This window comes from Botrytis porri (genome assembly GCF_014898465.1).
Source record: "Botrytis porri strain MUCL 3234 chromosome Unknown BPOR_002, whole genome shotgun sequence".
NCBI lineage: Eukaryota > Fungi > Ascomycota > Leotiomycetes > Helotiales > Sclerotiniaceae > Botrytis > Botrytis porri.
Window position 1 is genome coordinate 1,674,680 of NW_024066076.1, and position 27,307 is coordinate 1,701,986.

Consider the following 27,307-nt stretch of genomic DNA (forward strand, 5'->3'; position numbering starts at 1 on the left):
ACTTCAATTGAAAGAATTTAAATCAATTAGAAAGGCTGCAGAGCATTTTGAAGTCCCTAAGTCTACCCTAGCTGATAGGCTGGCTGGGAAGAAAACACGTTCCCAAACCCACGAAATGGCTCAAATTCTTTCAAACGCAGAAGAAAATACTCTTGTACGATGGATTTCACGACTTACCATCACTGGATTCCCTGCTACACCTATGTTGGTGAAGGAAATGGCCGACGAAATTCGTCTTCGACGCGTTCGGGTCGCGTCATCTCGAAATCCTACCTCGACAGAAATTCCACCTATAGGCCACGAATGGATCTATAGATTCCAAAAACGACATCCAGAACTTAAAACATGCTATTCACGTCAATTAGAGTCTAATCGGGCTAAAGAAGCAACTCCGGAGAATATTCAGGCTTGGTTTGACGCGTTTCGCACGCGTCTCATTGAGCGAAAGTATGAATTAGATGATATGTATAATATGGATGAAACCGGATTTGGAGTTGGAAGTACTCAAAGTACGCGCATTATAGTCGATTCTACTCAGAAATCGAATTGGAAAGTTACAGCTGGCAAGCAAGAATGGATAACTGCATTTGAATGTGTCAATACAGCTGGAAATGCTCTATCACCTATGGTCATTTTCAAGGCTCAGAATACGAATTCTGCATGGATTCCAAAGGACACACCTCAAAGCTGGCAGTTCTCTACTAGTACAAATGGATGGACCTCAAATAGCCATGGATTAGAATGGTTAAAAAGGGTTTTCGAACCAGAATCCAAGAAAGTGTCAGGTGACCGACCTCGACTTTTGATCATGGATGGCCATTCAAGCCATATTACAGGTAGCTTTATTGCTTTCTGTATAGATAATGATATTGATTTACTTATATTACCTCCTCATTGCTCTCACTTGCTTCAGCCACTTGATATTGCGGTGTATGGGCCAATGAAACGATATCATGCTTTAGAGGTCGATCGATATTCTCGAGCTGGTGTAAAGCGAATCCAAAGAGCTGAATGGGTAGAACTCTTTCAAAATATTAGAAAAAAAGCATTGAATTCTTCTAATATTAAAGCTGGCTGGAGAGGAGCTGGTTTAGTACCTTTTGCCCCACGAAAAGTACTCGATTCATTACCATTTAACTCCTCCCAGCAACCTTCTACTCCACAAATGAGAACCCCCAATCAAGACCTAGACTTGTCTATACTCAGGAGTTCTCCTCCAGATGGAACAGAATTAAGGCAAGCAAATCAGATCTTTAATACAGCTCTAGCAAGCAGTGGTTCTCCTGCATCGCCAACTCGTCGATATGCCAAGAGAATGACTAGGCTTGTAGAATCTCAAAATGCTGAGATAGCCCTACTTCGGAAACAGCTCTCTGATGCTCAGGAGGTAATTGAGACTCGAAAGAAAAGAACTAAAGGCAAAAGAGTCAAATTACAAGGTCAATTTGTCTTTAGTACTAAGGAAGTATTGAAAATGGTACGTGAGGCGGAGGAAAAACCGAAGGAGAAAAAGCCACGAGGACGGCCACGCAAACGCCCAATTGAAGAATCAGAAGAAGAGATTGAAGAAGAAGAGCTAGAGAATAGTTCAAGTGATTCGGAATTGGAATTGGAGGATTGTGTGGCTCGTAGAACAAGATCGCGTGTAGAATAATTGAAAAAGTGTCCGAGTTCCCCATATGTCCGAGTTCCCCATACGTTACGTTAGTAATGATAAGTTTAGAATATTTGTATACTGAAAATTCAAATTTATTTCATCTAAATATATATATATATTTCACTTCTTTTTGGAATTGATATTTAAATAAGCTCTAATTTTTTTAAAAAAGCATTTATATTTTCTATGAAATATTTAAACAACAAGTATTATTTAGGAGAAATAAAAGCAACTTTTAGGAAACTATTATTATCTACATGCCCAGTATACATCTTTCAAATTTAGATTACACCCCCACCGATAACCCTCAGGGAATCACAGATCTGAGCAGAATCTCAAAATCCGCATCTTGAATGTGAATAGCAGCACTCCAACCAAACCTTTCATCAAGTCTACGCGTCCGCAAGGTCGAAATACCAAGTAAGTAAGTAAGTAAATGCGCCACCCCAAACAAGCCCACCCACCTACCACTTCCTAAACAAGATACCCACAAGCAAACCCCCCACCCCCTCCAAGACACCCCCACCAAAGCCCCCGCAAGCATAATCACACCCCCCACAATCGCATCTAGAGTACCCAACACCAAACTCAAGGCACCAACCAACCCACCGATAAGTCCACCGGTATACACTCCTCCAAATGTGTTTTGCACGAGACCCAGGGTTCCGGCAATCGATGTAATGGCATTGGCGGATGTACCGCTGATGATTTGTTGGTCTTGGGGGGAGTATGTTCGAGCTGAGAGATCGCGCTTGGTGGTTTTGAGAGCGGTGTTGGCGGTGGGGGCGGCGGTGATGATGTTTGTTACTGCTTCTGAGATGGCGGCTTGGGCGGTGCGGTTCTGGGAGATGCTTCTGGAGGAGGTTATGCTGGTGAGGGTGGAGTCTGAGGGTTGTTAAGGGGGTGTAAGAGGGATGTGTTTAAAGAAGAGCGGGATTTACTGATGGTTCCGGTGTGGGTTTGGACTTCGGTGTAGAAATTGTTCATGATATCGGTTGCGTTTGTGGGGGCACGGGATGAGATTTCAATGGTGGTTGGGAAGGTGAGAGAAGTTGTGAAAAGACCGGTCATGGCGAGGAGGGAGATGAATGCGGTTCTCATTTTGGCTATTGGGAGGGTGGATGATACGAGGTGATCAATGAATGGATTGGAGATAAGTAAAAGAGGAAATATCTTATGAAAAGGTAACGAATGTCGTTGAAAGAGAATTGGATTAATTGCATATAATATGATGAAGCAGAGAAAGAAAGAAAGAGCTAGATCGATGAAGATTGGTGTAGTTATCGAGAGAATCCAACATCTTTGTATACCCATCCTGTCGTCTTGAACACTCGTTCAGATCTTTCAAGCAAGATGATTATACACACATTGCACACAGCATTTCCCTGTGTCTGCTCCATCACGAGGTAAGTAAAACTATCTTCCATGATATCTTTCCTAACCAAAGCATCAAAATCAATGCGCATACGAGTGCATTGACCGATCCAACAATTTTCTTTTCTTCAAAAACCTATCTCGTAGTACCTATTGATAGCTGACAGCTTATTTTTTATTTCAACATCATGAAAATATCATATCATATCATATCATATCATTAAACGAAACAAAGCACAGACATTAAACCATCGCAAGAATTCGGTATTAAAACAGCTTTGACATCTCACGTGGAAAGTGCCGATCAAATTTAAGATACTTTGCACGCTAAGATGATTAGCTACATGGATTGTAGTGGCTGTCTCGTATAATACGAGGAAGGCACATGAAGGGTACTATGAATAACTTCATTCTTGTTTGGCTTGACCCGAGGGTCCGCGGTAGTTGGGGTTTAGTTGGAGGGTTGGTGGATTTTTGGGGGAGAAGTCTAGACTGTCCGAATGTCTGAATGAAAGGATGATGGTGGGTAGGATGAAGGGATGAAGGAATACCCTGTCTTTCAGGGCTGCTAGATAGGTTTCAGAGAGGTTCTGAGCAAACGGCAGTGGGAGCTCCATGCTCGCTTCAAGAACTTCGATGGATAACGTATAGGAGTGGTGAAACACGAAATCCGCTTTCATCAATTTGGTATCATTGTCGAGGAGGAATAGGGAGGGCTCGGGTGCCATGATAAGAGAGAACTATGCATGGGATGGGAGAAATGAACATTGGGATTCCGATTCGAAGAGGGCATCAGATTTGCATATCTCGTAGCGATACGAAGGGATAAATGATAAAGTAGAGTCTGAGAGTTTGGTATTTTTCTAATCAGTGGGAAATCAATGAATGGGATGGAAGGATTGTAGGATACTAAACCGCGATTCGGTATGTGTTGAGTTACTACGGAATACCTCACGGTAATGGGATGCAATTTTTTGGAGGGAGTGGTGCTTCTGAATCCTTGCAGTATCGAAAAGCGAAAGACGAAAGACAAAGCACTTGCCGCAAACTTCAGTCCCTTTCGATTGTTTGGAGTTGTTCATATTTTGGCCATCAAGTGAAATAGTGCTAGCAGTGTACTATTTTCAACTCCTCACACATCATTTAGAATGCCCAAAGTTTTGATTGGCCGTCCAGACATCCTTCGAGAGTATAGGTCCATCACCGGATTCGTATCCAGATGATTCTTTCTCGAACGGGCTCAAGAGATCGATAGAACCACATCTACTTCCCGCTCTCAACTGAAAAGAAGATCAGATCATGTTTTGAAACCTGAAGAGAATACGATACAATATCGAGGGACTAGAATATCAATCCGAGATTGAAAGGACATCAAAAGAGACTAAGAGATAAAGCTATGATGAGTAGCTTGAAATCAGGTAAGGATATCATTGACTTCTAACCCACTTCCGACTTCAGGTTGTACTACAACCAATTTTATTTCAAGGTATCACCTAAGATCACATGTCAAAATTGTAGTAAAAGACCACCATTTCATTGTAAGAACACTATGGTTCCAGCCTAGGTATTTCCCTCTTTGGGATTGAATTATCGCGAAACGCCGAGAGAAACTGTTCTTTTCCCTGTCATTCATTCATTCATTCATTCATTCATGTATTCGTCCATTCATTGCCTCCGCCCGGCATCCCATTTCGCCCGCCTCTCCTTCAAGTCCCATGCTAGCTCAGAGACAACCAATCGCATACTTCGCACCCTCAAAAACACCCTTGAAATACCTCTCCGCAAACTGACCACCAACAGAAGTAGGATGACTAATAGCCATTTCATTCTTCTCCACAATCAACCCCGGGATGAACTTCTCTCTCGCTTGATTAGCAAGAGATGTAGCGATACCCTTTCGGCGGAAATCAGAGTGAACCCAGAGTCGATCGATGCACATGTATGATTCTTGTGTGACGGAAGTGACGGAGGTGGCAAGAGTTTGGGATGCATCGGAGAGGGAGGTCGAGAGCGAGGCATTCTCAGCGGTTTCGGCAGTGGTCATAATATGAGTTGCTTTGCCAATTCGCTCAGCGAGGAGAATACCAATAGGACGAGCGCCGATGACGTAAAGAAAGACCTTGTAGCGGGGAACAGGAATAAGATCTTTGGCGTCGTTGGGGCTGGTGATCATGGACCAGAGTTGCTCGGAGGTCGGTAAGATACCATCCATGTCCATCAAAGTAGCCTGAAGGATACTCTCTACGAGGCTCTTGACGGGACCAGATTCCTTGCAGCTAATGCACTGGATGGTGTGGAGTTCGCCATTGATAACTTTCTGCCATGCTTGAGTATTGACGTACTTTGGCTTGAAAATAGGTCCGCCTAATCGAAAGATCTTATGGAATTGATCGTGCATGCGTTGGTCTGAGGCGACGTTGATTGCATACTGCATGCCGCAATTAGAGCATTTATTGGAGAAGGATTGGCCGAGATCTAGAATTTGTTGATGAAGAGCAAAACCCATGGGGCGTGCAATCTCAGCTCTGAGCCTTGCACGTTCTGGAGCTTCAAGGGCTTGGTCGGCAAGAGGGATGAGAGTGCCGTGATCGATGATGGCTTGGTCTCTCATGTCTTGAGCATCTTGATAACGTTCCATCAATTCAACTCGTGAATCATCGGTAAAATCTCCACAGAGTTCCTGCAGATCGTCCTCATAAATTTCAGACATTGTGTCGATTTTTGGTAAGTTTGGTTTGGTGCTAATGCGACGCCGAACCAATTTTGATCTTTTCAGTATGAAATGATCCTGAGGTATTGGGGGAGGCGATGAAGGGGGAGATGATACTGGATGATGAGGTGAATCCGAACGAGTAGAGGATTGTGATTTTGGCGGACTCGAAGATCGTTGTGGTCGTGATTGTGGTTGTAATTGTGGCTGTGGTAACGGTTTAAAGTAGCTTCGAATCGAAGATTTGTTAACTTTCTCCACTGGATGAAACTTTGAAGTAATAGCGGTATCTTGCCTGGGTAAGATCTCTGACGAGGGAGAAATTGGTCTCTTTTTCGAAGCCGAAGTAATATTTCTCCGTGAATTTTGCCGTGGGGTCTCTGAATCAATTCTAGAATGATTCGAAGCGAGACTTTCTTTTGAAATAATTAATTCTGAGACAGGAGAGGGTGATTTCGTCGTATTAGTGCCTGTCTTATACTGCAACCTTGAGCTAGATCTCGATACTGTCGTAGAATTCGAAGCCTCCGCGGTAGAAGTGAGTTTGGCGCCTTGAATCTTCGTTGAAGATTTACGTTTCAAAGAGTTAGGAGAATCGGAAGAACTGATCTCATCATCGCGTCGATTTTGCTGATTAGACTTGAGTTCTGTAAGAGGAGAACTAGATCTGACAGATCTAGGAGATAAAACTCGTGAGTTTATGTTAGAAAAACTCTCGATTTCTCCCCGCGGCTGGCTCGAAGGAGAACGAATCCGAGGAGAACGTGGTTTCTCTCGAAATCTATACCTAGAATGGCTTTTTGAAGGAGTGCTCGATTCAGAAAGAACTGGAGAGGTAATTGACACGAATTCCGAAGCATCAACGCGTTGTCTCTTGTTAGAGAGATTTTCATTGCTTCCTCTTGTGCGTTTGGAATAAGTTCTCATAGTAGCCTTACTTTTTCTTAGGGCACATGATTAGCGGCTGTGCTTTTGCAAGTGAATATGTGAGTTGATACCTTTTTGAATGATTCTCCATTTTTACTTCCCGTTGTGGTGTTGAATTTTTGTGATAATCTTTCTCCTGGTCATGATATGTTGAAGATTTGGGGAGACGCGTTTCCGGTAACTTTGATAGAAGTTGTGATAACACGCTAGTTAAAGTGGTGGACCGTGCTCGAACTGATTAAGAAATATACTTGATCAATTCATCCAACATTCATCTCATGAACATTTCAACATTCGATGAATGAATGCATGAACCCTTCATCTTTGTACACAGGAAGGTGAACTAAAAAGTGAAACGGAATTGTGAGTCCTATCATTTTTGATTGTTCTCTTGAACTTCGAAAGCCTTGTCCTCAGCCTTGCCTTATTAAATCGATGAGAATTCTGCAAGTTACTGCACCTGGAGAGATATTATAATGCTATCCTACCTACTCCCAAATTCGGCTTTTTTCTTGTCACAGAGTTATTTTTCTCATGTTAAGAACGTTGCCTATGACTGGTATCTAGGTACCAAGGTAATATAACTGAGAATACGTTGATTGTAACATTGCTACTCACAACACTATGATATCGCCCCAGAGCTTCTCACGTATTACCTCGTTAAATCAAGAGTTGCGAAAGTACGGTAAGTCTACAGAATCTTCACCTCAGGTACTTGGCTGACCTGCATCATTGGATACCGGGAGAGTGCTATCCGTGAGAATGTGGTAATATTGACGGGTCAATACCCGTACCCGTCGGGTTCGAACTGGGTAGCTACTTCGAGATAGCATTCGCCCACGGATAAGTTGCCTAATGCCCAATACTGTCACAGTGAGATTATGAACGCTTTCTGCCCACAATGCAGAGATTTTCACCAAACAAACCTTGAGCATTTCGATGGTCTCATGTGAGGAACCTTGAAGTGATGATTGAAGGTATGTAAGGAGTCGGGCAGAATGCTACCAGTGTGGGTACTGTTGCGGACAGGATAGATGTGGGTTTGGTGCGTATTGACATTGACATAAAAGCGAAGGGTTTGGGTTGCGTGCATTTGCTTCCATTGTGTAGGCGCCACTCGAGTGAGAATATTGTCCATACGATAAGTTTTTAAAAACTCATGTCCAACCCAGGTACCTAGCGATGGTTGAACTCCTAAGGAAATATACACACATTTGAGGTAGGTTGCTAGCTTAATTCAAGATTGCTATGAAAGGATATGAGACTACAGGCCGAAGGAATATGCGAACCACCAGGTAGACAGACACATGATACGGGTTACGGAATTAAAGAACTATTTGTGCAAATCAGCTTAGTATCAATACCCAAATTGATCTATGATTCCTGGAGGTATTAAGCTTCTATGTTGATCCTTGAGATCCTGTCTATCTAATCCCCGTCAAGTTGAAACCTTTTTGTATAGTACAATAGTTTTGCATCCAGTACAGAAGTCGTGATATCATTGGTACAAGCCAAAAACTTCTATTTTGTACATTTCATTTATTTCCTTCGTTTCAAGGTCTTATCCGCCATTTCTATCAGGCCATCCTTGGCTTCGCTGTCGGGGAATGCACTGATGGCAGAGATTGCCCTGCTTGCATATTCTTCAGCCAAGGCACGAGTTTGCTCTAAGCCATCGCTCTGTAGCACTAATCCTCTTGCCTGCGATTCTGTTAGTGTGAACTCTCATATACTCGTTGTGGCATAACCTACCCGCAAAACGTCTCCTTCCTGGGAGAATTTCCTTCCCACTAGGGAGCCCAACTCTTTGTTATTCTTCCATGCAAATATTAATGGGGCAGTCGCAAGACCCAATTCCAAGTCGGCCCCTGCCGGCTTTCCCAGCTCTTTCTCGCTGATTGTATAATCCAACATATCATCAACAAGTTGGAACGCCAATCCCAGATTCTTACCATAATCATACGCTGCATCAACAGTAACACCATCTGATCTTCCGAGCAAAGCCGCTGCCCGGCATGACTTAGAGATCAAGCTTGCACTTTTTAAGTATGTCTTTTGTAGGTAGTAAGAGATCGTCTCTTCGGTCCAAACAGGATTCTTTTCGTCTTGCGCGGTGTTCTTCAATTGCATGAATTCTCCCTCAACAAGGTTCGCAATGACAGTCGCCAGTAATTCAGTAACTTCTGCATCGCGCAGACGTGCAAGAGCTACTGAAGCTCTGCTCAACAAAAAATCCCCAGCCAATACTGCCATTTTGTTCCCAAATTCGAGGTTGGCAGATGGGTTGCCTCGCCGCGAGACAGAATGATCGATGACATCATCATGTAAAAGAGACGCGGTGTGAATAAGTTCCGTAATCTCAGCCAAACGTCTTTGAGAGGGGAGGATGTCACTTTCGGCTGCCGAATATGTTTTGGGCACATGTGCCAAAGGGTTTAATGTAGGTGCGGTAGGATTCACATCCGAAAGAATGGTAGTCGGCGATATCGGGTTATCTATATCTGCAATTTCTTGATTGGGATTATATCGAGGAGATTTGGGCGCTAAGGCTGTGGCTCTAGACATTAGTAGTACAATCATAGGTCGTACATGTTTGCCTTCAGCTTGTGTATAGTATTTCGCAACAGTATCAAGAGAAGGATGCCCGGATCCAAGAAGTTGCCTTATATTGCCAGTCAAAAACTTCATCTCTTTCGCAACCATCCGTAAAGGGTCTATCGAATTGGCTCCTCCTGTCGCCCGGGTGGTAGCATTTGAAAACACATTGGACGCCACTGATACAGCCTGCGCCCAAGTCGATTGCTTCCGCCTTGTAGAGTTGTGATGGTATGAATGACTGAGTATAGGACGTAATGATGCCGTGCAAACTAATTGGCACCGAAAACATGCGCCATCGACTTGCGTTCTGGCTATGGAGGAACTGGGGAAGAGCTTCGAAGCCCTCATTGAATAATTCCTCATGGCCTGTAAAACCCCCACTATGTCGAAATACCAGCTTTTCTTCGCGCAAAAGACAGTCTCAATACTCAATTTCCCGTATCAGTACCTCGAAGTCAAAAGCGGCCGTAAGAGTTCTTATAAACCTAGTATATATGAAAGAATGTAAGGAATATAAAAATTATTCCCCGCAAGATTCCGAGCATGAATATTTCGGTTGGACTAGACCAATGTCGGACAAGTTAAATGCCGATAAGTAACTTTTACCTAACGTGGTTCATATACGAGTGGATCATATCACCGAATGGATCACTCCATTTCACATACAAAATTCGTCTGTGTGTAACCGTGCACTTCCCTTATTTATTAATATAAAATCTCAGAAATCTGATATATAATATTTAAATCTATAAGAATTTTAAAAATCTAATTATATTTTGAAAATTCGAATGAATATAAGAGTTATTATGAAATTAACTTCTCTGTAATGAAAAGCGTAACAATTTCAGTAATATAATAAGAACTTTTATATAAAAATTCGATTTCTGAATATTGATTATTTTATTATTATTAATAGCTTTTTCTTTCTCAAAAAATATTGATTTATTATTAAAATATGAATATTAATAAAACCTTGAATTTGGTGTGATTTTGAAGTGATCCATTCGGTGATATGATCCACTCGTATATGAACCACGTTATAAGCTTTGAAAGAGGAATGATATTGGAGCTATCACAGACATCTGAGATTGTGGTGATATACTTGATACATTCATAGAAATGAGAAAATGGTTCTCCTTACCATGACTCCGACTATAGTCGAAGCATTACAAATTCTCCATAAATTCGAAAATGCCCATTCTCATGACGAGCCAACACAGCTGCCTAGTGAACAGCGAACGGAGAGAGAAATCAAAGAAGACAACCTGAAAACCTTCTCGGAAAACAAAGTACAATTGAATACAGAAGACAACAGGACAGATGCAGATGTCACCGAAGAAAATAGCCAGACGAAATCGCCAGCCCAGCGGGATTTGTCCACAGCGAGTTTAGAAGCCGCAAATGTTGCAGAAAATGCAAAGCTGTCGCAGGAACAGCTGTTAGCAAATCCTGAAATTGGGAATCCTATATCTCATGGTCGAATCATTGATCTATCTCGAAATTTAAGGAAACACAATCTTTCACCGCTCACTTTGGAGCTCTTGCTTCGAGGGTCTCGTGTCTATGTTGTACCTCCCACACCAAAGGCGGAGCCTGTAAGTTATGATTCAAATCTACCAATGCCAACTCAATGTGATCAATGAAATGGGCTTGATCAGGATATTCACTATATGTTTCAAGTGGCACATGTTCGGAGTTGGGCGACAGGCATCTAAGCTAACATTATATCATCTGTAGACGTCGGAATACAAAGCTCTAATGGCGAGACTTCGACGCGAAGAAGAAGCTCGAGCTTATGAACGAATGACAAATCCACCGCCTCCCATGGAGACATTTGCACAAAGAATTCCATCTACATCAGCCGCTCATGCTTTTACTGCCAACTTTCCAGAAACAGGAAACACCGGGGATGACGACGTTACATATGCGGACATCGATCGACAAATTGCTGTTATATTTAATGTCATAGTATCTATTATTGCTTGTGCATTTGGTTTATGGATGGCTGCAAGATGGTGGAGCACACCTGCCCGATTAGCTTTGAGTATGAGTGGTAGTCTCCTGGTTGGCATTGCCGAGGTGGTAGTTTACATGGGCTACATCAGACGAGTAGGAGAAGCCAAAGGGCAAGCGAAGAAGCTGCAGGAGGTCAAGGAGGTAATGAAGACATGGGTAGTTGGTGGCGATGCAACGGATGAACGAACAGAGCCTGTCATAATTGGTGAAAAAGATGACATCGAAGATGCAAAGCCACGCCGAAGAAAGAACGTTTGATACAAGCTCAGGAAGCTCAGTTTGAGATTCCTAGAGGTGTGTCATATTTTGACCTCTTAATCATTAATATCAGACGATGTTGATGGCTCTGTAACAATAATCGGGAATTCGCGGCTTACCGCAGGCCGAAATCTGTTACGAGTTTTAAATTAGATATACAGCAGTCTACCGTGTTTACTCAAATTATTGTAGGTACGCATTGGTTCCAAAAAGTAGAATATATGCGGCAAAGATTTTGAGACAGGCGGCTAATCGACGAAACAGAGGAGTGAGAGGATTGCTTCATCGCATCCCACGATCAATTGGCGCTAACATTAGAGGAGATCTGCGAGACAAGAACTTTGTCCATCATGAGGATATATATATTTAGTTGATAATATCCCTAGAAAGTTCTTAGAACATTCAGTCACATTCCTTCGAGTCAAGAACAATATATTTTTTGTTTCCATCGCGAATCAAAAGACTTCGCTTCGAATCCACCCAACATCTATTTTTAGATACGGGACAATCCCATTCCAACAAATATATCAAGCACATTGCATGACCTTCAACATCCTTCTCCATTCAACTCTCCATTCATAACGATTTCATGATTCATCCCAGCAATTAGTTCAAAATTGTCAACTACCAAGTTCCTGCAATATACTCTATCTCACCGCAGCTTCTGAGAAGCACAAGATTAGGTCCTTCTAGCCACGATCAGTCACGCCCATAACTACTTTTTGAAAGGATCACCAATTCTGATTATACCTGCATTGTCAATATTATGGATTCTCTTGCTGAATATCAACAACAATTGCTATCCTTGGAGCATGAGAACAAGCAGCGACAGGCCCGCGCACGAAAGGCTAAGACATCTCAAAATGGCTCCTATATGTGTGATCCTGCGGAATCCCCGTGCCTTGTGGATGTACAATTGGAAACACTACGTAGGAGCATGACTTTTGACTCGCATGGGGGAAAGACAGATTCGACAACATCGAGGTGATGCTTTTGCGTTTTTTCAATGCAGTTGTTTCTTTGCCGGGCTGGGACATTTTATGGGGGTTATGGCAGGAATAGATTTGGGATAGGTCAACAAGGATTAGAAGGAACTTGGTACGGCGGTTTTGGATTCGAGAACAGAGGATATAGGCAAATTCCTCACTTCTGATATGTGCTGGCACATACAACGCCCAATGTTCAATAGAAGGATAGAGCGTGGACTCGGGATAATTTAATACGCCCGGTGTTGCTAGCCGTGTATGTTCGTACATTCGTACGTTCAATAGATCTCAAGACGTTCTTGCGCCTTGCTCTGTTGTATTAAAGGTTGAAAAAAAGTACACACGATTAATAGACATCATAATGCATTAGCTTTCACATCACGATTAAACTAATGCCCTGAATTAATGTCGACGAGTGATGCAGCTTTCCTCCATCCGGCTTGGCTAGATTGCTGTGCCGCCGCCACAGTCGGGCACAGCCACTAGCCTTCTCCAAACTATCACATTGTCGAGGTCCTTCTCACAGTTCGTGTCTTCATGATTCGAGGCATTAATCATGATCTTTCATTCCTTTTTCCCTCTTTCCCTTTTATCATATGGCACTCGCCCGCCAGCCTCATCTTCTCCCGTCCCCGCCCTATATTCCTTGTTCTCACTTTTTGATATCTTCCCTGCATCTTCAGCCTCATGTGTCAATCGGGCCTCAGCGATGTTCCCGTACCAACATCCTCGGTCTTGTCTGAATTTCAGGTTTATTTAAACCCTTTCGTCTGCCTATTTTACTCTGACTATTTGCATGAGAGATTATTTGTATGAGGGATTAAATTATCCAATCTGTTATTCAGGTGTCTGGTCAAAAATTGTCCCTCTACTCCTACATACATGCAGTTGGTTTCGGATTTATATTGGGCTAGAATATGAGGTAAGTTGGGATGCGACAAGGTGAGATGCAGGAGGTTGAGATGGGAGAGATGATATCCGAGATCGGGTTCTGAGCTTACCTTACTACACTATTTCGTGCAGTGTACGAAGATGTTGTGGTGAGGCACATTATCTTGGGTATATTCTGAGATTGGGATGCTATTGATGTTGTGCAAGGCATATTGAAAAATAGGCAGGAGAGCATGAGAACACATCATGAGTCAGAGGTGTTAGTACTCTCTCTTTCATACCTTATGGTTTAGAATGGAGTTTCAGTCGCAGCCTTGGAATTTCTTCGACATGGTTGATATCTGGGGTACCTTGCATCCTTGCCCGGAAGGATTCATTCTTTTTGTCTTCTAGAAAGAAGGCTGCCTCTTGGCTTCTAACACATCATCACGGCAGAACACATATTTACAAGTGAATACTTGGTTAGCTATCAATGGAGATACAATATGAATATGATTTCCCTTTTCGTCACCGAGTGCATCGTACGCCTCACAGAATACATATCATGTAGAATCGAACCTACAACAATCTTATCTCGATGATCCCATGCTCTCTTGTTGATTTTTCTCTCCGCTTTCCCCTCACCATCGACCGATATCCATGTCCCAAATCCTCGTTCTATAAAATTTACTGCGTATCCCGTTCCACACTTCAATCAATGTATTATGAACCGCTCATTCTTCGACCCATATTCATTAATCGTCAACAGATCAACTCCATTTTTATATAATGATACTCACTCAATTTATCTCCATACCATAATGCCCTCCCGCAAACTCAACACCTCTCCCAACACCAACAACAACCCATCGACCTCCTTTCCCAAACCCCACAACACCTTCCACCAAAACAACTGGATAACAATGACCGAAACTACAATATCCGAAGACGCAGATATCAAATGTACCCCCATGCCAAACCAAAAAAAACCTACTTCACCAGTGATAGATATCTCAACAGATAGTTCGTACGTACCTATACATCCATCTAGCCTTACATGTGTCACATTCAAGGCAATACTACCTACCCACTCGGTTCTAACATCTCCTAGTACTTCTCATTATATCTCAATACCCGAGAGAGAAACCTCATGTGAAGCCTCATATGAAGCCTCGTGCTACATTGGGCGAGAGACAGAGATAGGGACAGCGACAGGGTTTCCTCGCTACTCACCGCGCGTTGTGGATCAACCGCCTCGGTTCTTGGAGAGAGATGGTTGTAGATGTGATATTGATAGCGGCTTCGATATGGAAATCAATCCAGACAATGATGATGATAATGATGAATATCATTACACATCCACACCCACATATACACACACAACCGAACCATCCTCATTCCCGTCCCCATCCCCATCCCCGTCCCCACCTCACCCGTCTCATCCTCATCCTTATCCTCACTCCCCTCACTCCCCTCCACCCCAATCCTCCCAACTCTCCCACATCCCCCGCACCCCTCACTCTCTGCACATCCCCTCCCTCATCTCATTCTTTCCCGCCCTCAAAAACCGCGATGAACACTTCACTACCTATTTCAAAAACGTCCACTTCTTCAAAGATCACATCAGTATACCCCGAGAACCAGAATCCGAATCCGGGTCCCAATCTCGTGACACCTCAGATCCAGATTCAGAATTAAATCCAGATGATTCCCCACGCGATGAGCAATCAAAGGAAGAAGAAGAAGAAGAAGAAGATAAAAAACAGCAGCAACAGAACTTCATCCCCGAAGACAAAGGAAACAAAACGATAGATCCTCGTATCCGCATTGATAGGGGTGAGTCTTCGCCGCGCACTTCTTCTATTCTTCAGATTTCCGTTCTAGATGAGGAGGTCGATCATGAGAGTTACGAGCGAGATCCGTATCCCGAGAGTGAATTTGATATTTCTTCTACATCGTCGTCGTCAGTGTCAGAAGATAAAGTAGATGGATGTTAGGAAGATCTCAAAGTGCTGATGCGATGGGGAATCCCCAACAACCACACACGAGGAAGATAAATTCATATTTAGCGATCAAACCACGATCTTCCTTCGAAATGATAGGAAAGTCAGGCGATGGGAGGGCATATTGCAGAAACCCATTGCATATCAGACACTCTGGAACAAGGACCAACAGGACAGGGTAGACTCGGCGTTATACATGTTTATACTTAACATTATATGAGTACTTCAGGAAATTTCATCACCTTAGGAAATCAAAAATCAAAAATAATCACCACTGCCAGAAAGCCTTATATTTTACCATCTGTATTCATTCTATCTACGATACCGTATGTTCGTTATTATGACTTTGTAATTAGTCTCCTAAAGTTTCTACATCTTAGATATGTATGCTCGCTTGCAGTCATTTGATATGTGCTAGCAAACCACCTAACTTTTTATGTTCCTTGAGACGCACTAACTTGTATAGGTGAACAATGTACAAAAACATAGCCCTTACACACCCTTAACTCCTCCAAATGGCCAAATTTCTTTTCTCCGGGTATCCTTCGCTCATAAGCTAACAAGCAAGCAATCCATCCATTGTGATAGTGTGTATCTTTCTTCCCGCTGTCCACCTTCTCGCATGTTTTATTCATTGATCAAGGTCAACGCTCGACTCTCTGCCAAAATATACACCTCCCTCACCATTAATACCAGGTGCCCTCTTCTTGATGACTTTGGCTGGAATATCTGACATATCGTCCATGGTACTCTCTGCATCACTCTCCGGATCGCCTTGACCATTTGGATAAACTTGACTAGACTCATCGAGGTCTGCACTTTCTTGTCTTAGCTCGCTATATCCTTCTTGCAATTCATGTTCTGGTGTAGCAGGAACTTGAAGCAGCTCATTTGGGTCTTGCATTTCGGAATCTTCGTCAGAGTCGACGGGAGAGTAGTTGTGAACAGAATCATCGAGGGGTATGTCTTCCGACTCACGGCCAATGGAATGCTTGTTCTTCTTGTTACCATTGGAGCCACTGCTACCGAGGTGAAACTGAGTAGATTGAGAAGTTTCATTACTACGATATTTATCGTTCAAATCGTACTGTGCATCAGCCATTTCAACATCTTCAGAATCTGAGTCAGGATCAGATTCTGGCTGGCGTTCTGGCTCACCATCACTGCTTTCTTCGACAATCTCTGTTCTAGCTGCCAGTTGACTCTTCTTCTTGTGTGTCGCCTGCTTTGTCTTCGATCGTGGTTTCTGAGCATCTTCACCATCGTCTTCGTCTTCAGATCGAGGCTTCTGCGCACTTGTTGGTACTCCATCATCGCTGTCGTTTTCGACGTCGCTATCCACTACCCTTTCAGTGCTCAATGCAAATGATTTGATTGGTTTCTTCACAGGAGCTGCACGTTTGGACTTCTTTGCCGAATCAGGAACTTGAACAGAATTATTAGCTTGCTCACTCTTCTGGTTGCCGGCAGAATTCTGATCTTCTTGTGATTCATCTGCCTTAAGCATGCGATGTCTCATCTTGACCTTGGAGCTACTACCACCAACATCGTAAAGCTCGGGGTTGTTCTCAAAGAGGGGACTGGTTTTCGATTTTCTGGTTCGCTTCTTGAGACCAGTCGATTCAAAAGGCAAGTCAACATAACCTTCGGGTTCATGAGGTGCTGATTGCTCATATGCTTCGATGAGTAGCTGAACATTCTCTTGAAGAGTCTTATTAGTATGGGTGTTAATATTATGTACCAAGCCACGGAGACAAATTCTCATTTCCATTGCATCGTGGTTTCGATCGAGCTTTTCATCAATCGCTCTCCAATCGATCTTACTCTCCGCTCCTGCTTTACTATCACGAATAGCCTTTAAAAATTGTAACTTCTCTCCAGCCAGAGTCTTGGTTGCTTCCTGATAACTTTTGAGGTTCTTCCAGCTATTACTGATTACAATACGTTCCGCGACAAGATCGTCTGTAGTAGCATGTTCTCGATTTTTAATTGACTTCCACTTTCGATAGCACTGAAGATGACTTCTGGAGAGATCCATGAGCTCACTGACTTTCATCCAGCTTATATCGTGTTCGTGATAAGTATCGTCATTTTCCTCCTCAGGAGTGAGCAGTCCCTCTCGACGTCTATCTTCGCGAACGAGGTCGATACACTTTTTGACAGCATCCTTGAGCTGGTGTTCTTCCTCAAGTTTCCACGGACCAAGTTCTAAATTTGTGACGGATAGGTAGTTTCTCCAGCGATCACGACAATCATCAGGCAAACGATTGAGCCGAGCACCGATGAGAGCCCACTTTTTAGGCATAGTCTTGAAGAGTTCCATCAATTCTTCATCTTGCTCGGGAGTCCAGACACCTCGTGCTGCATAGTTGTGAAAGTTTCTCCTACACCAACTCTGGAGGTTTCGCTTGGCAACATCAGGTACTTCCTCTGTCATGAAATCCCAAAATTTCTTTCCATCGTTGAGAGCATTGTTCTGAATGATGGTATTGAGAGCATGCTGTTCCAGGTCATTGTCGACACGATACAACTCCACGGCGTCTGCGATCTTTCTAGTTTCGTCTTCATTGAGTCTTCCATTGCCATCCCTTGATCTTGTGGCAGATTGACTTCTGCTGCGTTTCGGTTTAGCTCCGCTCGAAGGATCTTTCTTGGCCTTGGTGGACTTTTTATTAGTCGATTTTTCGGATGTTCCCTGTTTTTGCTTTTGCTTCTTGCCCAATTTTGGTGTTTCCATTGACACTAGAGAAGGCTCATCAACAGGCAAATACCGCTTTCGACGAGTGGTTGATGTATCCACCGACTTTCCCTCATACTCCGAAGTATCATCCGAGGACTCTTGAGTATTCCCAGAAGATGCTGATCTTCTATCAGAAGCAGTCCAGCCTGCCATTTCTTCATTTCCAGAACGACTTGTTCTTACCGCAGGTGATGAAACAGCCACATCAACATTCGATGCAGGTTGTCTCATCTTTTGCTTAATTTTTGATGCAGTCACAGTAGAACCTCCATTTTGAGAATCATCCGAAAACATTGAGCGAATGTCACCGTTTCTGGGATCTGGATCAATTTGTTTTCTTTTCTTCGATTGTTGTTCAACTTGTTCATCAACAGCTGGCCTCTTCCCAAGAGCCTTTGCAGATAGAACAGCTGGCTCTGATTCCAAGCGACGATTCTTGCCTGCAGAAATGAATTGATTCAGGAGTGCAGCCGAGTTTGCATCGCCAGCTTCCGTTCGCTTGACTTTCGGAGTCTTTGTTTTAGCGACAGATTTTTTGGCTTTTGACTTTGAGGGTATTGATTTGTCTGAAGCATGACTTTTATTGCCCTGGGCCTGAGCACCATTTTCCTCATTGTTTTCTTGTGAATGATCTCTCTTGCTAGTATTCGATTTCAAAGGGTACGATTCGTCTCCGAAATGGTTGTTTTCAGCATCTGCTAGAGGGTCTTCGTCAATTAAGATCGGACTTTGATTTCGATCGCGAGCTTCCTCATTCCCTTGCGCAACTTCTGATGCAAATATCTTCTCCAACTTTGACTTTCTCTTTTTCTTGGATTTTTCGTTTGCATGGGTCAAGTCCGCTTCAGCTTTAGTCTCTGTTTGTTGGCGAATTTCCTCTCCACCTAGCGGTTCCAAATTCAATGTGCTTGATCTGTGGTTTTTGCGGCGATTTTTCTTTTTCGAAGCCGAATCGGTGATTGCCATCTCGCCTTCAGGTTCTTGATATTCTGTATCTTCCAATTGTGCTGCGTCAACTGGCTCATTTGGAACATCATCTTCATAGCTAGTCCGCGATTCTTCTGGGAGAGACTTTCGATGCTTGCGCATTTGTTTCGATTTTGATTGTTTAGTGTTGCCCCATTGAGTCAATTCTGCTGTACCAAGCTCTGGCTGGTCAGCTTGCCCAGATGGGTAAGCTTCTGAGCTTGCCTCTTGTCCATGCACATCCTCGGTATGTGCGTTCTGATTTGACTTTCGGTGTCTTCGCTTTTCCTTTTTTGAGCTCAATTCTGAGGCTGGTGTAGGTGAAGGAGCTGGATCTCGTTCTGACGCGCCGACATCGTCCGGGCTTTCTCGAATGCCAGCAATCCTATATTCTCTCTGCAGAACACTTGCTGATCCACCCATACTCTTCTTCTTCTTCTTCTTATCCTTCTTGTGCTTTTTTGTACTAGTACCAGTGTGGTCATCTATGCTACCATATTGGTCACTTGCAGGTTCTCGTGAATTATCCATGATGAGATCTCTCTTCCGGAGAGATAGATTTGTTTCGGATTCTGAATACGGAAGTGACAATCAGTTTTCTACCCCAATACAATTATGCCAAGTACAATTGGGGAGATGTGCAACATTCTCAGGTTTCCCAAAAGCAAATAACAAAAAGGTTTGATCTACCTTGAATTATCTTATCAGTTTGATCACTTATCGGATCCTCTTCCAAATTCTCGAGTTCCAGCTGTGAGGAGAATAATCCTTTGGCCCAACTTAACATGCTTTGCGATTCATATTACAGTGAAATTCGATTGTGTGAACTTTGTTGAAGGAATTGTCAATGGTTGTAAGTATAAAGGAGGGGTTGTGTGTGAGAAATTGACTCGAATCAACTTTGGCGTCGTACTGATATTGATTTAACTTGATGATTTTAATTTTTGGGAACTGTAGATCTAGCGGCCGCTAGATAGAAGAGCACCTAATAAGGATCTGTTAAAGCCTCAGCTCGGACCTATTTGTATGTTTATTAGTCAGATCGGCTAAGCCTCGGATCTCTTAGGAGGGATTGAGGTCTTTGACTGTGCAGAACAAGATATTTGACTTCCTATCACGTCCAACATCCATTAAACCTTGTACTCACTTCTTCTTTTCAAGATCTTTCATATGGATATGCCATGCATGGACAATTCACATGTATATAAGAGCTGAGAGTCACTGTGCCGGTGACTGTGTCGGTGCTTTGAGTAAATGACAAGAGGAATCAACAAACGAACTATATGTCAGCTCCTTAAACAAACAAAATATCATAATCAAAGGACCAAGATAAGAACGTCTTCCAGGTGCTATTAGTGAGTGGTTTGTGGAAGGTCAACCAAACAGTATCACAAAGAACTCCAGTTGGTATCATAAGCCATGTTCACCAGCATATGAGATCACTTTTCCAGAATCTACTTCTTGTGTGCCTCTGTTATCCATCACTTCCTGGCTCAAATACACATTTCAGATTGTTTGGCTAGAAACGTTTTTTTTTTTGTTTTTCTTGCCAAGTTGTGCAAGTACATTGGTGTCATGTTCTTGCTGCGGGGTAGGTAACACTTTCACCAATATGTTTTGTTCATGCAGATGAAATCGAGTATATAACATCTTTCCATCAAACATTGTCTTGTTTCTTTACATGTCCACTTCCTTTCAGATCATTCATTTCATTCATGCAATAAGTGATCCTTCAGGATGGCTTCCTCTTCTCGCTGGACCGACCTATCAGATCAACTTCATTCAAGTCTTCCAGTCTTTGACGAACTGATTAACAAAGATCCTCAATACAATGCTTTTGTTAAAACTCCGGCGATTCTTCCTCAAATTACTTTTGGAATTGGTACATCGACCTCGAACAACATTATAATCATTGCCATAGATAATGGTACATGTCATGCAAGAGTTGGTACAGCCCAGGAGGCTTCATTCATACTACTAGCATCACTTAGACATTGGGAGCAATTCTTCCACCCGGTCCCAGTTGCTCCTTTTCAAAGCTATTGGGGTATGTTTGGAATGAACATCAAGCAAAAAGGTATTGAGATTCAAGGAGATCAAATGTCTTTCACTCAACATACTCATATCTGGAGACGAGTCCTCGAAGTGCTTCATGACACATATTGCGGGCCGATAAAACTAGACGAAGAGCCTGAAGTGGATGAGGATCATGTCATTGGTCGTTATGTATATTTGACCATCCCAACATGGGGAAAATGCAAGGTTTTCTACGAACAAAGTGGTTCTGGGGAACAAGACATAGTTTTTCTCCATACAGCCGGTGCAGACGGTCGACAATATCATGGGGTTATGAATCATAACGCCATGCGTGAGAAGTGCAATATGATAGCTTTTGATCTACCGGGCCATGGGAAGAGTTACCCTCCTCCAAATAATTGGTAAGTGCACATGTAATTTGAAATTCACTTTTTGTTGTTGGGAAGATTAGAGGTCCTAGTATATGTTATCGACCTTCACACAACATCACAAGTTTGACGGTTCTCTGCAGTCGAATAACATGGACAAACTACTAACATAAGATCCTCTAGTCCCGGGGATTATACAAACACTGAAGACACTTATGTCGGAGCTATCGCCGCAATAGTGAAAAAGCTAAGATTGAAGAAACCCATAATATGCGGAGCATCCATGGCTGGTCAAGTATGTTTAGCTGTAGCGACTAGAGCTGAAGAAGTTGGTGCTGGTGGAACAATTCCACTCCAAGGGTAAAGATTCCCATCTATATAAAAACCTTTCTAACAACCACAGCTGCGAGTATCTTAACATGGATCGTCAATTCAGCGACCAATCACCCTATGTCAATCAATCTCTCTTCAACCCAGAATGGGTATACGGCGTAATGGCTCGTCCACCAGCTCCCCAAACCCAGAGCTAACTCCAATCCACAGATGATGTCCCCAACCACTCCCCTCGCCAACAAACAACTCATCTGGCACATGTACAGCGCATCCGCATACGGCATCTTCCACGGCGACCTCGACTTCTACTTTGGCGGTTTCGACGGCCGCACCAGAGTCTCCAGCATCGATACTAAAAAATGTCCAGTATTCATGTTGACGGGCGAATATGATTGGAGTAATACACCCGCAGTGTCTCAAGCTACTTGTGATAAGATCCCAGGTGCGAGACATAAGGCCATGCCGGATATTGGACATTTTCCGGCGACGGAAAAGCCGTTGAAATTTGTACCGCATCTGTTGGAGGCGATTGATTGGATTCGTCATGTGAGGATGCGGGATGGTGTGGGGGTGGAGGGAAGGGTTTGAGTGGAGATGAAGATTGAGAGGGGAGAGAGGGAGGGGATAATAGAAGAGGGAGATTGTATACGCGGGTCTGAGTTGCTCGTTCAACATGGCGCGGAGGAAGTTTGTGTTTATGTCAAGATGAATTCTATTGATTATGCAGCTTTCTAGCAATTGTGTTTGAGGTTTCTTGTTTCTTTCAAGAACGTGCAGTATTTATTCAGAAAGTCTGATATGAAAAGGAAACTCTCTTGCACCACATTCGTAGATCTTCTTAAGACCTATCTATACAGACAAGAACAATTCTTCCACCAATCTTCCCAACCCCATTTATCGGGTCCCAAAGCCCAATTGATATTCTATCGCTCTATGTACAACAAGGGACTACGGCAGGTGAAGAAGATATTGCGTTTTGAGTTGTGTAAAAATATCATGGTCCGTATATGAAGTTTAAAGTTGCAAACTAATAGTTCTCGCGGAAGTCATTCGAATTAGATGCACTAAAGAATATAAAATTAGATCTACGCTATCTAAATATTGCCATTCAATATCAAAAGCCTATCTGAGCCATTCCCACTCCCTCCCTTCTAAATATACAAAAATATCACAATCATATATACATACATCCACTGACCCTTCCCACCAACCCTTCCGCCCATCCCCATCCCTAGTCCACAATCTACTTATCCTCCCCACCACCATCCTCCTCCTCCGCTTTCTCCTCCAACACCACCTCCGTAATCTTCGTACCCCTCTTCTCGCCCTCACTCATCCTAATCTTATACTTCCCGCCCAACACCAAATCCTTTGCCACAATCTCCCTCGTCCTCCCCAAACTCTCAATATCATTAATCCTCTGCAACGTCGCTTCGAGATGTTGTTCGAAGCCCTCTTCAGCGCAGATACTGCGGAACGCTTGTTGCATGGGCACGGAATCCGCGCGCACCATCGCATTCGATGTAATGGTGAAGAGATTCACGTGGTCGTATTGCTGGATGAAATCTGCGCGCGTCATGATCTGGCGGGCTTTGTGGAGGGGGATTTCGGGGATATTGTGTGAGCCGTCGTCGATGTAGGTGGGGGTGTCTTTTTCGGCGGCGACGAGGGCTTGCGCTAGGACCATGGCTGCGGACTGGGGGTCGTGAATATGGTTGTGAGGGGGGGAAAGAGGGGGGAGACACTTACGGCGTATTTTTGTTGATCCATTACGTCATCGTCCATTTCCATACCCAGGATCCAACATTGGTTGAGGAACCAGCGGCGTTCGGTGTCGATGATGTTGTTGCATGTTTCGAGCATGTCTGAGGATTTGGCAACTCGGTTTAAGAATGTGAGACGACCGCCTACGCGGTTGTAGACCTCATTCAAGATTTCGGTCGAAGGCGTCTCGGCATAGTATTTTTGGCGATATCTTTGGAGGGCAGACACAGCTAGGCTGCGGGGAAGATCTGAAATCGTGGTGACTTCCATACGTGTTGCTAGTAACTTTAATCTTTCGTAGACCCAATAGTCATCACTGTTAAAAACCATAGTGACTAGGTTGGAAGCGGCCCATTGTTCAGCACGTTGTTGTAAGAGTTCGAGTAGGTCCTTGCCATTCTCGTCGTCTCGGAGAAGGTGTATCGCATTTATAATGACAATCTAAGATTGTAAGTATCCAAAAGTTATTCAGAGCATGTCTTGCTAGAATTGTCAGATGAAAGAAGATGCAACACTTACCAAAGGTCCACGACCAGTACCTCGTCTCTTCAAAGCAACTTTCTCCAATTTATTCATCGCTCGTTCAATATCCAATAAAGCCGTGCTATCTCTTGGTCCTCGTTCAGAGAAGTATGATCCGATGTAATCCTCATTGAATTCAAAATTGAGGGCCTTTCCCAAACGTACTCTGAAAATCTCAGGGTCCGCGTGTGCTTCAAACATACTAACTCCTTCACCATCAATTTTCTGCATGGCCTCGAGCAACATACTGGATTTGCCCACACCCTTTTCTCCGATTAATAGATGATAGTGTCCACGATCTTCTCCGTGCACTATTTTGTCAATTTTCTCCTGCTCTGCACGGTGAATCCTAGGTTTAATCAGGGTCAGTAACGTTCACCCACCAAGCTAAGCACAAATCTTGGAAGAAAAAGAAGAACAAAAATTAAGGAGAAAAATCCTGGTGAAAAAGAAAAGAATGGTATTCCAGTTGAGGAACAAGAATCAGTGTTAAAAGCAGCAAAACTTGTGTACGAACCAATGTTCATCATCGTCAGCTTCATACCTCTTTGGCATCTGTTTCGTAGTTGCGGCAAGGTCTAGAACTGGATCACCCGGCTTGAAGGCAATTTCCATCTTGTGAATAACCATCCATTTGTAAAACCTATGATATAGATAACCACCCAAGGCAAATCCTGTTCCTAGTACAATGATAGATGCAAAAGCAGTCAATGCAGCGTCGAGCAATTTGGTCTTCGCATTGAAAGGCTCATCATGTGACGAGTAATCTTTTCGATCCTTCCGATATTGGTTATTGGATGATTCAGTCTCGGGATTACCTGTATGTATTGTTAGATTGATATTATTCGAGAAAATTTGAAAATAAAAGCAAGAAGTAAATGTTGCCAGGATCACGTGGCTTTCACGTGTGAAGAGATGGTAATATGCACATTATAAGTGCCAGCTTTTAGATGTGCGTGCCTGCCATCTCTCTAGATCGATATCATCCGGTTTAATCTATCTGATGCATTTTACATAGCTAATGCAATCTTGATAGCTTTTGGTTGTAGATAAACTGAGACATCCCCATTGAAAACCCAGCTTCCGATGAAAAGGAGCGAGTCAGACAAGGAATTGAATGCCAAGCAATACAGGGCAAGGACGGAGAATTGTAAAAAGGGAGAAACTCACGCTTTTCTGGATTGAAACCATTTGAACTACGTCCTGAAGACGTTTCTGTCGAGAGGCATCGTAGTTGTGATTGTGCGATGATGGGCTTTCGTGTTTGTAACCAATAGCGCGTTGTAGAGGCGCGTATGGTTCTTTGGACCACGGCTCTTTGAATGACTGAAGGTTGCATCGCTAATCTTTCCCTTTCCCCTTTTCTTTCTCTAGCTCAGGGCGGATGTATGTATGAGAAACCTGAAGTGGAAAAGAAGGGTCAAGGAAATCGTGTCGATTGGATATAATTATCGGAAATCATTTCTATGTATTTTTGTTTTTGGTTGTTGTGTTTGTTGTTTTACTAGGGGCACTGGAGTGTTGGTGAATATGGTCAAAGTTTGATGTTCGTTCGTAATCTGCTTGGCGGCGTGAGAGCTTGAGCTTTGGTAAATTAAAGGTTACGACCAAAGTTGTGATGGAATTCTGAAACAAGTGATATTCACAGGAGTACTAGGTACGTACTTGGAAGTTGGGATTCATCTCGACTTGAGATCTCTCAGGCTCATACCAGTACAACGGAACTGATTCTGCCTAGATCCCTGGATCCCTATAATTAGATCCCAAAAGTAAACAGAATCCTGCTAGGTAGCTCATTCTTTTTTGGCAAGAAGCAGAATCCTGTGTGCTGAAGTGATAAGGTTAGTAGGTAGAGCGAATTACAATTCAGCAGTCATCTCCAAAATTGCTTCTTCTCACGGGACACCGCCGGGTCACTGCAGCTGTCAATACAAGTTCGGATGCAATTGTGATATTCTGTTCGCTGCTAACAACCTAGTGTGACTTCACTGCCGTCTAAACCCCACGACTTGTAACGTTCATTAACTCCCAGGTCTTCGAGAGGTCTAACTCTGCAGAGTCTAAAAAGAGCTCAAAGTGCAGAAACATAACCAAATGGAGGTAGATGACGGCCGAGATCTAAAAACATATGAACAATAATAATAAAATTCATATGGATGCTGATCCGGACCTGTTAATAGACATACTAGGTAACCAAAATTAGCCCAATTTTTACTGTACGGTGACCCTGCATTACCTTCCTTACCAACGGCACAAAATTGACCACTCACAACACCATGGTAAAATCTTCAGATCTTCAACCCTACAACCATCTAGCACAGGATATTGTCCACAGTACAATAATTGCCCTGGCCTTCCAAGAGTTTCACATATACCTGTAAACATCAAGAGTACTTGAAGCTGCTTCCTTCTACGTGCTTCTAGAAAAGGGCACTCGCATTACTAGTGACGGCAATTAACATTCTAGACATCATCTCTCCTGCATGTATCCTAAGGCCCTTTCCTCTTTCGTCGAAGATGATTCTCGAGCTATACCTACCTAGCCCTACATCGTCGACTGTTCGACGCCATGTGGTATTAGATGGGCGAGGAAGTTCCGACATGAAGGCTGATATTTCCGATGCAAGATGTGCGGGATATCCGTCATACTTGACCACTTCAATAACAAATATATTGACTACTTCTACCTTCGAACCATGCATAAACAATGTTGGGGAGTAAATAATCTTCGTTGGGATGCTTCTGAACGACTTGAAGCTGCACGTTAAAATGCATATCATGTAAAATATGCAGCCAATGCCATATATGGATACGCTCTGGCTTTGTACAACCTAAATCCCCTGGAACTGATCGTTGTTCAGCTGCCGGAACCGATCAAGCGATGTTGTAAGAACTTCGATCAGGAACCATCAGGAACCATCATTGAGCATGGATCTCTCAAAGCAGCGGATCATGGGCTCATGTATGATCTGTTGCTTTTCGTTCTAGTCAGACGAATGGTGGGTAGGACAATATATCTCTTTCAACCCTAAGTGCCAGATAGAACTATCCATCATGTGTCAAATTCTCCGTCCCCGGATCATCTACTAGCTAGGATACCTTGCTGTTCCCCGTTTGCCATGCGGATGCCAACATCAAATGTGGGTACCGAGTCAACGACGAGTGTCAATATTGAGGT

At 43.2% G+C, this 27,307-nt stretch overlaps 8 protein-coding genes across 8 annotated transcripts; 3 read left to right on the forward strand and 5 right to left on the reverse strand.

The window, feature by feature from the left end:
• Positions 1–2,121: 2,121 nt before the first annotated feature.
• Positions 2,122–2,758, reverse strand: EAF01_001521 (uncharacterized protein; the record flags this gene model as incomplete). Its single annotated transcript, XM_038909771.1, has 3 exons — positions 2,122–2,127; positions 2,184–2,542; positions 2,599–2,758. 3 exons carry the CDS (start codon positions 2,756–2,758, stop codon positions 2,122–2,124), a joined length of 525 nt encoding a protein of 174 aa, XP_038774583.1.
• A 1,996-nt stretch (positions 2,759–4,754) lies between these two features.
• On the reverse strand, positions 4,755–6,759 carry EAF01_001522 (uncharacterized protein; the record flags this gene model as incomplete). The annotated part of the gene is made up of 2 exons (XM_038909772.1): positions 4,755–6,684; positions 6,740–6,759. The coding sequence occupies 2 exons, from the start codon at positions 6,757–6,759 to the stop codon at positions 4,755–4,757; spliced, it is 1,950 nt and encodes a 649-aa protein (XP_038774584.1).
• Positions 6,760–7,935: 1,176 nt separating this feature from the next.
• On the reverse strand, positions 7,936–9,741 carry EAF01_001523 (uncharacterized protein). The gene is made up of 2 exons (XM_038909773.1): positions 8,421–9,741; positions 7,936–8,369 (listed from the first exon to the last, which is right to left on the reverse strand). Exons 1-2 carry the CDS (start codon positions 9,627–9,629, stop codon positions 8,208–8,210), a joined length of 1,371 nt encoding a protein of 456 aa, XP_038774585.1. The 5' UTR covers positions 9,630–9,741; the 3' UTR covers positions 7,936–8,207.
• Positions 9,742–10,393: 652 nt separating this feature from the next.
• EAF01_001524 (uncharacterized protein) lies at positions 10,394–11,540 on the forward strand (the record flags this gene model as incomplete). The annotated part of the gene is made up of 2 exons (XM_038909774.1): positions 10,394–10,861; positions 11,004–11,540. The coding sequence occupies 2 exons, from the start codon at positions 10,394–10,396 to the stop codon at positions 11,538–11,540; spliced, it is 1,005 nt and encodes a 334-aa protein (XP_038774586.1).
• Positions 11,541–14,217: 2,677 nt separating this feature from the next.
• On the forward strand, positions 14,218–15,393 carry EAF01_001525 (uncharacterized protein; the record flags this gene model as incomplete). The annotated part of the gene is made up of 2 exons (XM_038909775.1): positions 14,218–14,423; positions 14,508–15,393. The coding sequence occupies 2 exons, from the start codon at positions 14,218–14,220 to the stop codon at positions 15,391–15,393; spliced, it is 1,092 nt and encodes a 363-aa protein (XP_038774587.1).
• A 277-nt stretch (positions 15,394–15,670) lies between these two features.
• On the reverse strand, positions 15,671–20,042 carry EAF01_001526 (uncharacterized protein). The gene is made up of 2 exons (XM_038909776.1): positions 19,796–20,042; positions 15,671–19,677 (listed from the first exon to the last, which is right to left on the reverse strand). Exons 1-2 carry the CDS (start codon positions 19,890–19,892, stop codon positions 16,031–16,033), a joined length of 3,744 nt encoding a protein of 1,247 aa, XP_038774588.1. The 5' UTR covers positions 19,893–20,042; the 3' UTR covers positions 15,671–16,030.
• A 761-nt stretch (positions 20,043–20,803) lies between these two features.
• Positions 20,804–22,431, forward strand: EAF01_001527 (uncharacterized protein; the record flags this gene model as incomplete). Its single annotated transcript, XM_038909777.1, has 4 exons — positions 20,804–21,543; positions 21,694–21,870; positions 21,914–22,001; positions 22,054–22,431. The coding sequence occupies exons 1-4, from the start codon at positions 20,843–20,845 to the stop codon at positions 22,429–22,431; spliced, it is 1,344 nt and encodes a 447-aa protein (XP_038774589.1). The 5' UTR covers positions 20,804–20,842.
• A 655-nt stretch (positions 22,432–23,086) lies between these two features.
• On the reverse strand, positions 23,087–25,468 carry EAF01_001528 (uncharacterized protein; the record flags this gene model as incomplete). Its single annotated transcript, XM_038909778.1, has 5 exons — positions 23,087–23,539; positions 23,593–24,048; positions 24,127–24,478; positions 24,647–24,947; positions 25,300–25,468. The coding sequence occupies 5 exons, from the start codon at positions 25,466–25,468 to the stop codon at positions 23,087–23,089; spliced, it is 1,731 nt and encodes a 576-aa protein (XP_038774590.1).
• Positions 25,469–27,307: the final 1,839 nt, after the last annotated feature.

Excerpts from the sequence above, each read along its gene's own strand:
- EAF01_001523 (XM_038909773.1), bottom strand. The coding sequence starts at position 9,629 with ATGAGGAATTATTCAATGAGGGCTTCGAAGCTCTTCCCCAGTTCCTCC. Across the intron at positions 8,370-8,420 it reads AGGAAGGAGACGTTTTGCGG|GCAAGAGGATTAGTGCTACA; the intron begins GTAGGTTATGCC and ends ACAGAATCGCAG.
- EAF01_001526 (XM_038909776.1), bottom strand. The coding sequence starts at position 19,892 with ATGTTAAGTTGGGCCAAAGGATTATTCTCCTCACAGCTGGAACTCGAG. Across the intron at positions 19,678-19,795 it reads AACTGATAAGATAATTCAAG|AATCCGAAACAAATCTATCT; the intron begins GTAGATCAAACC and ends TTCCGTATTCAG.